Source organism: Anopheles marshallii, chromosome X (assembly GCF_943734725.1).
Source record: "Anopheles marshallii chromosome X, idAnoMarsDA_429_01, whole genome shotgun sequence".
In the NCBI taxonomy this organism is placed as follows: Eukaryota; Metazoa; Arthropoda; class Insecta; order Diptera; family Culicidae; genus Anopheles; species Anopheles marshallii.
The window spans coordinates 3,845,206-3,856,537 of record NC_071325.1 but is presented as its reverse complement, the minus strand read 5'-3'; the positions used below and the strand labels follow the sequence as shown (position 1 = coordinate 3,856,537).

Sequence of the window (11,332 nt, the reverse complement as noted above, 5' to 3'; positions counted from 1 at the left end):
ACTTACAAAGCCAACTTTTTACCCATTACAAAACACAATACCCGCATTATTAAGAAGGTAATCTTGAAATGTTTGCAAACAAAGCGAGATCACGATGAGACAGTGCAGAGCTAATAAGCGGACATTGAAGTTTTGTTGGGAAACATCTTCAAATTTCTCATAAAAGTTAAATTAGTTCTTGAACTTCTAGGTGGCGCTACTATACAATAAATAATTTTTCTGCACGGTACGCCTTTCTGAAGAAGTTCTGAAAGCTATAGCTCATTCATTGATCACTGAAATGAGATGGATATTTTATGTGTTTAAAATATAAAAATGCACCCAACTTTGCACACTCTACGAGGGCAAAGAAGCCTCGATTTTCTTGCAGTGGAAAACCGATCGCGAGCGCGCGCGCTCGCTCTTTGTTGACAAATGTTTCCCTGAGCCCAGCTAGGGCTTGTTGAAACCGATTCGGGAGCATGGTGTGCGAAACACCAGGAAACCAAAACATCTTAGCATTTCTATCCGCGTTTTTTAGCCCATCATCCCACCCAGCGATGAATCCAAAATAATAATAATAAAAATCTTCCCCATCTCTTGCCAGACGTCGAACGAGCGGACGAGCTCAAAAACAGGTTTTATGCCAAGCCAAAACATTGCACCGCTCCCACTGGTTCTCCGCCCCACTTTTCGGTGCGGTGGAGAAGCACACGCGCGGTTCAAAAATGCAGCAATAACCGTCATTTACACACAACCACACAAGGCACACACACACACACAGAGCGAGGCTTTGACACGAAGAAAGAGAACGCACACTAACGCACACAGTGAAGGAGAGACCGCCGCCAAGAAGCAGCGGGCTGCTTAAGCTGCTAAATCCAGCCCAAATCCGGCCGACCGAGTGCGATTTGCCAAAACACACACACGAGCGGCCCATCTTGTAGACGCCATGAGCCCGCCGTTGTTGTGATACAGTGTGTGACAAAATTAGCATAATCATGAGAAAAAGGAAAACATCCAGTTTTCACCACCGAGGAAGGGGGGTGGTGGGGGGGAGGTTACAGCGCGGATCTCCTTAACTGTGTTGGTGGAATAGGTGTTTCGGGCATGTTTGATAGTGGAGCAGCGGGTGAAACTTGAAGCCTTCTCGCAGCCGTGGACCAACCGCTCAACCGCTTTGCCGCTTGGTGGCCACTCGCGCGTCAGCGACTCACGAGCGCACCCCTAAAGTGAAGGGCAAAACCTTTCACATTTATCGAATTAGCGGTGTTAGTTCTGGAGTTGGTTTTTGTTGCCAACCATCGGTGGGGAGAGGGAGCGGCCGTCTGCACGTGGCAGAGGGTGCAACTTATCGCTCAAGATATCACCACCCCCTTCCTCCCCGGTTTTGGGAGGTGTGCCCCGTGGTAATGGGGGGGGGGGGGGAGAAGTAGGGTGTTGTTGTTTACAGCGTGCCCTTTGAAGCGTGCAGGTTTTGGGCGCAATTTTACACGCCAAACGGTGGGGATCAGCTAATTGCAGGGTTACTCACCTATGCATGCATGCACCAAGTCCTGACGGGTGTCACACACAGGTTGAACGCGCTGTCGGTGGAGAAGCGCACTGCTGCATTGATCGTTGAATCGCCTGCGGCTACGGTACGATTCGTACCATGCTTTTGATTGTAATTAGCGTGCGTTACCTTCACATCAGTTGAATGCTGACTATCAGGATGCCCTCCTCTTCATGCGGGTCTTGCACACTTACACCCACCCATCCGCTCACTAGAGCAACATTTCTCCCAAAAATAACACACCCACTCGCACTAAACTCGCCAGGAAGGATGCTGGGGCTGGGAAAATGATCGATTTCCGATCGGCAGCGAGCGTGCGCGTGTAATCGAAACCCAGCGCTTTAATCTCGCCTGGGCAATATTACAAGGCACGCAATTAAGCCCACTTACGTGCGGTGTTATACGCTCTTGGCACTGTGGGACTTACGTTTCCTTTCCGCGGAAAAACACTCTCACACACACACAAACGCGTGCTTGCCACTTCTTTACACCCAATCTGGCGAACACTTTAACACCTTATTGCACTGGAACACTTCGCCCGAAAAAAAACGGATAAGAGGAAGAACTTTGCCTCTTCTCCGCCGAAGGAAGCACTGCACACCATGCGGATCAGTTCCCGGGAGTTGGGGTGCCTTTTCGCACCACGTGCCGCACACCCGGAGCCCTCGCCTACTCGAGTGAGTTATCAGTAAGTATAGGAAAACATTCCAGTAGGTTAAGTTAAGCTGAACTCCCAACGATTTCTTATATCACACCAAATTGCTGTACAGCGATCATGCTTAGAAGCCACTTGCACAATGCCCTAGCACCGAAAAACTCCGATAACGACGCGCTCGTCTCGATGTGCGTTTCAAACTGGCTGAAGTTGGCTGCGCGTACGGCTTGGCAGTACGGAGAAAACGCTACCAAGCTCCGCACCCAGGCAGCGTCTTCATTAACCCGAACAAACAAGCTGCTAACAAGGTAACAATAAGCTCTCTCTTTCTCTCTCGCATTGGACCTGTTGCAAGATTTCTGGCGCATTTTGTCTCATGCTCTGGATGGTTTTGTTGTGTAATTTAAATAAAAATATGATTAAAGGTGTATTTTTCAAGAACCCAATTTTTATTTTTTTAAATGCTTGATCAATTCAAATCAATAATTAATTTATCTATATGTATGAATAATTTCATATTCATATTTTTTTAAATAATATTTTCATATAAATTCGGTTGTACATTTTCCCTATTGCATCAAACTGCCGCTTGGGTACGATCGCTTTCAAAGATCGTCAAAGAAGCAGAGAGCAAGAGAAAGGTTTGACCTGCTCTGAGCTGCTCATAAAATTCTTTCGATGCGTAAAGCGAGAAAGACGATAGGGAAAGGGTGCGAAATATTAAAAACTTGTCGAATTTTTCGTGCAAGATTAAGTTTTGATGGCTACTGTTTTCGATTTTGTACAAAAAAAAGATTCTTAAATCACTTTTAAACCGAGTCTTAACCAACAAAATAGTTAAGAGATGTGCTGTGCATCTTCTGCAGAGTTTATGTTCTCTTTCACTCTCGTGCTTTAATGCCTCTCTCTTTATATGGGTTGGCAATCCAGCAAAGGAAATGTAAGTATCGGGCAGAGTTCAAATTCTCTCTTGCTCTTGCTCCATTCAATCGGACGTTGATCCAACGCTGTCGATTAATTCCGTTAACGTTCGCAACGAAGTTTCTTTTCAGTTCGGTTTCAAAAATCATTAAAATCGTTCATAAAAACATGCAAGTCTTCCTTGTGTTGTTAAAATAAGCGTTTCAAAACTGTATTTTATGCTCAAAACTGTTTAAATTTGAGTGAAAAGGCAGAACAAATAGGTTATGTTTTGAATTTTAAGTTTGAATTGCGTGACGAAGCACAACACGCAGTCTCGATGATGATCTCTCGCTCTTTTTCGCTTCATCTCGCGATCGGCCGTAAGCTTTTTAGCTTAAAAGCTTCGCACAGCTGTTAAGCTTTTCAGAGAAAGCTTTTAAAATGCTTTAAACCGCACGAGGTAGTGTCAAGATCTGTTGAGATTGTATGACGGGATTTGGTGACGGGAAGAATGCTCTATCGAACGCAAGGGAAACTCCATTGCTGCTGTGAACTCAGGAATTCTTCACTTTATAATATAAGCCCAGCACAAAAGGATGTTGTATGCAAAAAACAAAACTATTTATAAACATTACATAAACTCCACAGAATGCACATGAATGACATGAATGACAATTGGCTTATTCGACCAACAGGAAAACTCATTGCAACCAGTTCGAAGCGCATACAAAGTCAATGGTCGAAAGACAATTTGGGGGATTGGATTTGTGCTCCATTTGCATACGAACGTACGTTGACATCGACACACGGACTCGCACGACTTTCGGATACGCTTTCGGTGTCGAAATGCTAGGAAAACCACCAATTCATGGTAAGCCGTGCCCCGGTGTTCGGACGTGCGTTCGATATACGACTTTTCGGACGCATAGAAACGCAAGCCCGGGCCCGGAACCGGAAGTGGCGGGTGCTGCTAACAACGCTTATCAACGGACCATTCGGTCGGGTAAGGGATACACCTGCACCGAACGGTGGTTTTATTGTAAACGGATTCGATTTTCGGGCTTATAGAATAGAAATATATTTTTGAGCAGACACTCAAACACCCTTTTTGGGGATAGAAATTGTGGATAGGACGCATCGCAACGAATGGTGGAGATTGCACCTGTCATTAGGAAAAATACGAAGCTTTCCTATCAAACCACAACGGTGTCGGAATGTCCGCCAAATCCCTTACCGTTAAGGCTAACTTCGTTTATCTCCCGTCCCCGAACCAAAGCTGCCATTGTGAATGGGCCATCCATTTACCAGCAGGAAATGCATGTTGTTGTAGAGTTAAGATGCATTCCACCTGCGTCTTCCAGTCGTTTTGGAAGATTCTCTGCCCAACGGCAAACCGAATGCACAACATGCGGTCTCAATTATCGTACGTACCACGAACTACGGGGCCAATTAGGATGAGGAAAAACATGGCAGTTTCCGGGTGGTTAAGCAAACCGCTTCGGACCAACAATTGCATACGTGCAGTGCATGCAGCCCATCGTCAGGCAACGTCCACCCACCGCTTCATCGTCTGGGGGTGTGTTATAAGTTGGTTGGTACATAAACAAGTTCTTCCATTCTTAGGGACGGCGAGCCATTATCTGCCGGTGAGCATAACCCGGTAACGATGCGCCCGACGGTGTGATAATCGATGGGGAAGCAAGTGTCAAAAGAAGTTATATCCGGCCAGCTATGGCTCTGACAGGTGGCGTCCTGCTTCGCTATAAATGGGGTTTTTTTTTCGGTCAGACAATAATACTTACCCGAGCCTTTTTCCGACCCAACAAAACATATTTCTTACGCATAATTCTTAACTTCGTTTATTGAGAAAAGCAGCTCGAACTTTGAAACAATTTTGAAGCGAAACTTAGCTTTCGATTGCACACTGCGCTAATGTTAGAAGCAGCTACAGACATGCAATCGCAGGAAGCAGTTATCCAAACGCCATTTTGTTTCCTCCGCATCGCATTAGTTTGTGACACCAAACACAATAAAGACACCGCAGGGAATTTTGAAACCTTCCGGCTAATGCCCAGTGGTTAAACAACAGAATAGAAATAGAAAAGCAGCGAGCAGCAAGTCATGAGCATGACAGCCTTTACATTTAATTAATAATCTTGTGGGAGCTTGTGTTTGTGGCGTGAGATAAACTTTGGTACATCTTATTCTACTGGTGTCGTTGTGTCGCCAATACGTCATCAAGCAGAACAGAAAGAAAACAAATACAACGAAAAAAAAAACACTAAATGCTAACACACGGCGAGAACTTGTACGGGACGGCGGCCATATTGCGACGGTTGGTACACGACCCAAGTCACTCGTTCGCTGACACCCTAGGTAATCTAACAGCCTAATCTTGTACACACTACACCACCAAAACACCTCTACTAGTACTTAATGGACGTTGGGTAATGGGTGGGATGAATGGAACGGTATGGAGGGCAGGGACTTCACTCCTCGCCGAGAATTTGTACACTCCGTACGGGTTTCTTGCTGTACATCGGTAGCATGGTGGCGGCCGCCGTTACCGTACTCTGCCCATCTGGACGACCCTGGCCCGGGCTTTGAATGTCCCGGTGGTTTGGTTGGGTTTGGGGTCGTGGCATCGACGACGCACCCTGCAGATGGTGCAGCGGAAGCTGTTGGTTGGACGGTCCGGTTGGTGCTGCCAGTGGGAGTACCTCGCCGGAACCGGGCCCCTGTATAGCGAGCATCAGCATGCGGTACAGCAGACTTTCGCGCACCTCCGGTGGTAGATAGTCTGCAGAGCGGAGAGATCCAGCGGCGGTTGATGAGGACCCAGCATCCAGCGGAGACTGATAGTACTGACCATTGCGTCGTGCTGCGGCAGGTAACACAGTACCATACCCACCATCCGCATCCGATTGACCACCATCCACTCCGCCTCGCACATTGGCACTCGGTGCCGAGGGACTATAGAGCGGATTCTGATAACCCTGCCCGTCGTACGGTCCACCTCCATAGGGGAAGGGAAGCGGAGGCCGGGGGATCTGTTGCTGAGGGTAGCCACCGCCCAGGTATGGTCCACCGAGCCCGTACGGCGATGGTGACGGACCGGGGAAGTAAGGATTGTACGGGAACCCACCATTGTAGCCACCGTACCCACCGCCAAGACGATAGCGAGATACTTGCTGTGCAACCTGCTGCTGCTGATGGCGGAAGATGAGCACCTGAAGAATGCGCTCAAAGTCACGCGCTGTTAGCGGGCGCTCTGGTGGGATATCGTAGTAGTACGGGTTGGATGGAATTCGCCCACCACCGCCTAGATGTGGTGGATACTGGCCCGGATTGTACGGAAGGGGGACGGGATAGGAGTTCTGCTGCTGCTGGGTCGCACTGAGCGGTTGCTGCTGCTGATAGGCGGCATCCCCAGGCGATAGGTTAAGGCCACCATTCAGGCGACGCTGCTGACGGTAGGGTAAGATGCTGTTCAGATGTTGTTGCTGAGGCTCGTCCGCTTCCCGGTCCTTTTCGTCGACATCGGGGATTGGTGCAACACGCCCACCATACGGCGACTCCTGCGGTGGCGGTAGCGGTGTGAACGATCGTGCATATGGAGGTGGTAGTCCGTACGGTGTGCGGAACCGTCCTGGAGCGGGCGAGGAACTATCGTCACGCGGACGGAATTCTATCGGACGTGGACGGAAGATGGGACGCCGTTCCTCGGCATGCGCTTCAGCTTCACTGGCCAGTACACGGTTGGCGGCTGGTATCTGCACCACGGAGGAAGACGCTGGACCATCGGTCACGTAGCTGTGCTCCGAGCTTGGTTCGGTGGAGGTTTCATAGAGTATTGGAGCCGGTTCGTGTCGGTGACCGGAGGACGCCTGTGGTCGTGGTGGTTGCTTCACGTACACGCGCTCGGTCGTCAGTCGCTCGGGGAGCCCTCCTTGGCCGGGTTGTGATTGGGCCTGGAGTACGCTCTGGATGTGTGCGGCACGTTGACGTGCGGCCAATACGGCGGCAGGAATACGCGGTGTTGGATGCGTCGTATAGAGAGGCTTTGCACCACCGGCGAAGATGCTGCTCAGCTCACCATCAGCCGCCGACTGGCCGTAGATGATTTGCTGCGGTTGAGCTTCGTACTGTTCGCCGGACTCGCTGACAGCCGGTGCAAGCTGTCGACGCAGGAAGTTCCCACGGACTGGCTTTTTCGATGGTGGAGCATGCGTGTACTTGGCTGCCTCGAGCCGCTCGGGACGGGCTAGTTGTTCTGCTGTTTTGCCCGCCTGATAGGGTAGTGGCGTCGGGCGGATTATCAGCAGCGTACCGGGTTTGGTGTGCAGTGTGGAGGTGTGCGTAGAGGCCGCTGTAGGCTCTCCGAACGATGCTGCCAAATGACCGCCTGTTTCGGTGGCGGCCGACGTGACAGTGCTCTCCGTGGTGGTGGTTGTCGTTGTCGTGGTGGACGTGCTACTACCACCACCGTTCATCGCCAGCGTTGTGCTCGAGGTGCTCGTCATCGGTGTTGCTGTAGTGGAGGTGGACGAGTACCCGTGACGTTTGCGCGGTATGGTCTGGATGACGCTTGGGCGTAGTGTGCTCGCGTGCTGTGGATTGTGGTGCAGATGCTGATGGTGCTGCAGCTGCTGCGGTGGATGATAGTTTGGCGGGCGGCGTGTGGTCGGCATCAGCAGGTGTTGGGTACGGTTGAACCGTGGAGGAATATGCACTATCTCCTCCTCGGTTGTCGGTGGCGTCGATACCATCGGGATGGTTTGCGTCGGCTGACCACCGTACGATACACGCTTGATGTCACCGTTCGCATCGATATACCCGTACGTACCCTTGATGTTACCGAGCACATCTCGGCTTTCGATCTTAAACGTACCGTCCTCCGCCTCATACCCGACCGTGTACGAACCATCTTGGTTTACCTTCCGAATCTGCTTGATGATCTCCAACCGTTGCGTTGGGTCCTTTGTCTCCGCCTCGCTCAAATCGACCGCATGGTCGGGTGTCGTCTCCAGTTCACCGAGCGTCACCGGGAGTGTTGTGTGTGTTGCCTCCACTAGCGCGTCAGTCGTCGTAATGGCTAACACAGACGGGTTGGATAGAATACAACCGGCGAAGAACAGCAACGCCACACTCATGACTTTCTCTCGACCTTTGCACGGAGAATAGCGCTAGAGGAGAGAGCAAAAAGGGAGAAAAAGAGATGATAAGATGTCACTATCGCTTCAGATCTTAACTCGCTCGGAATGAGATAGAACTCCCAGCTCAACATGCCTTTACTGATTCGCTTACATTCGGATAACGCATGTCCTCACTAATACGCGTTGCTTTATTTTTTTGTCTCCACTTACATTACTGTCTCCCTCTCACATCTCTCAGCTTGTTACGCAAGTGCGCATCTCCTACTGATGATAACGCACCGATTGCCTCAAGCCCACAAAGCCGTGCAACCTATGCGACTTGCGAAACTGAGACACATCAAAACACGAGTCTCGCTGACACCTACAACACGCACCTACCGACCGTACCCAACCCAAGGGCCTGCGAAGTATTGCGGATTACTTCACCGAAAAACAACCCAAAACCCCCTTCAGCGACCGAGCCCGCAATCACCCGAAAGCTGCAAACCCGAAACACCCTTTGTCTGGGCGGTGGTTTACGATGTGAGCGTTTTTCCACGTGCTCACACGGGTACCAGAGGTTTTTCTTCACCTGTTTTTTTTTCGTTGGGGTTGTTTTTCACATCTGCATTTGCATGGGAAGAGGTTGCATTTGATTGGGTCATCTAGTTGTGCGATTAAGAAGACGAGGAATTCCTCTTCTGGGAGGAGTGGGTGCGAAAATTTCACGCTGTGCGACAGATGCTTACTGTTTGGAGCACATCGCTACGCGCATTTCACTTTGCCCGCACGCGTGAGCACTGAAATTGATGAATGGACTCCAGTGATGCTCCAGTTTTTCTTTTCTCTTGACGCGGTTTCCTCATCCGTTTTTCCTCGCGATGTTTCTGCCTTTGCGCCCGTTCGGTAAATGATGCCTTCGAACGCATCAGCGCGCATGGAATTGCAGGCACCGTGTGCAACCTAACCTCACTAATCTGTCCCACCGACCGCCGGCTAGCCTTGAGATTGAGGGAGCCTTAACGCGCTCACCATCACACCGCTAATTAATTAGTGTATAATTTGGTAATAATTCAACAGCCCCGGTAGTTGCGCACGACACGGCGCCATCTTGTGTTCGACGAGTGTAAGCCAACAAAGTAAACGCTGCATCAGCGAGGTGCCGAAAAATGTCACACTATTCCTAGAACCACAACAGGGTTTTATGAACGCGTTACATCTGCGGATGAGGTTGTACTGCGGATGGACTAGCTGAGTGTATGTAAATAAAAAAAACAATACCAACAAGCTGCATTAGTGTCAGTGCATTCTAGTAGCGTAGACACTACGGCGCTCGCTCGCTTATCAACTGTTGCGTTACTACCTTTCTGCAGACAGGTAACGCTGTTGCGCCTTAAGTTTCAGTGCGAAACAAGCGGACCAAACCGAGCAATTGGTAATTGGTAACCTAACACCCGACATCTCGCGAGAACGTTCCAATTTCCCTAGGCACCGGGCTATACGATTTGCATCATTTTAACCATGGTGCTCGCTAACTAATGCTGGAGTGTTGGGAGTCCGTTGCCCCAACCGCGCTGCTACCATTTATGGCTGGCGTGCGGGTGATTGTGTTTATGATTCCTGCGTTTCGCACTCGCGGTGCACCTTCATTTTGTAATCTCATTTGTATTTGCAAACACCGCTGCACCGTTCGCTATCCGGGGATGAGTTTTGTGCGTTTTTCTCACCTTGGGATGCGTTGTGTATCCCATTCTTCTGGATCGTCTAGGTCGAATTTTTACGGTAATGAGAGCTGCCAAACAAACAAATAGCACCAACACCACCAACTCGTACGTTGCAGCCGGAGCGTTACTCAAAACGCGCACTTCAGAATCTTTGCCGTTGTTCGCTCACCTTCAAGCACATACTTTTGTCACGCATAGCACACCATGTACTCAACCGAGATTACGAGTGTTTGTTTGTGTGCCGGTGCCGGGTTTTTTTGCGATTTGCTCACACACTCACTCAAAAGTGCGTCACCTTAGGTCCAAACACTTAGGCCGTGGTTGATTGTGGGTGGATTGATTGATTGATAACCGAAAGCAAAACCGCGCGGGTGTGAAGTTATTTTGGTCCCTGCGTTACACTCGACTCACCACTAATACAAACACCCCCCACACGCACACTGCGAGGATAAAATCCGTGTTGATCGATTCACTGTTTTGCTTTTCTTTATATGTTTTTTAAGAACACTCTTGGAAAAGGATTTATTTTCGCTTCGCACCAGCAGTCCTTTTTTTTTTGGTTAGGCCGTTTGGCAAAAGTGTAGCGTTACAAGACGTTATGTTTTTCCTCACGAGTTTGTTATTCGCTCATAAGCCGAGCCGTGTATTGATTGATGATCGGTTTGGTTAGTAAGTGAAATTGGGAAAGGCATCGATCACATGTCCTTTTTACGTTGCACATCAACACATACACACATACACGATTACACATGCATCGCTGTGTAAGGAAATAGCGGCAGCGTTTAATAAGCACTTGAACATACAGGATATAACCACACTGTTCAGGGAATGTCCTCACACTGAATAGAACGAAACACAAACAGACCAAATAAAACCCCCAAAGGTGCGTGCCACCGCAGCACACGCTTCACGCTGACTTTGCGACCGTTCAAATGAGACCAGCAGCGTAGGCGTCGGTGTACTATATAGCATCAGGCCACCAGACGTGATGGAAAATCCGCCCCCTACCAAGGCGCTCGCACACTCGAAAAGATCCCATGGTTCGGCTCTAGTAGCACCGTCCGCTGGGTGCAAAACTGACAACCCACCACCACCACCACCGTTACCGACTCTGCGGTCTGGTGGTAATTTTCGTTCTGCACACTACGTTCAGCCACTGGACCACGTGCGGGAGGGGGGAGGGGGTTTGGAAAAATTGGCCCAAAAGCGACAATAATTTGCAGCACCGCCTGCTGCCACAACCCCGAAATGGTGGTACCAGTTCGAATTGTTTTAACGTTTGACATGGCGGCCAAGTCGAACGCAAAACTACCTCCGCCAGGTATGGGCATGGGAATTTTTTGGTCAAATGTGGTATGACCTCCCGTGTTACGCTGGAGAA

General features: G+C 49.6%; 1 protein-coding gene across 1 annotated transcript; it reads right to left on the bottom strand.

The window, feature by feature from the left end:
- Positions 1–5,581: 5,581 nt before the first annotated feature.
- On the bottom strand, positions 5,582–9,978 carry LOC128711755 (uncharacterized). The gene is made up of 2 exons (XM_053806644.1): positions 9,955–9,978; positions 5,582–8,278 (listed from the first exon to the last, which is right to left on the bottom strand). Exons 1-2 carry the CDS (start codon positions 9,976–9,978, stop codon positions 5,582–5,584), a joined length of 2,721 nt encoding a protein of 906 aa, XP_053662619.1.
- Between the last annotated feature and the right edge of the window lie 1,354 nt (positions 9,979–11,332).

Coding starts and splice junctions, on each gene's coding strand:
- LOC128711755 (XM_053806644.1), bottom strand. CDS start 9,978: ATGGGATACACAACGCATCCCAAG. Junction 8,279..9,954: donor GATACACAACGCATCCCAAG/GTGAGAAAAACG, acceptor TCTCTCCTCTAG/CGCTATTCTCCGTGCAAAGG.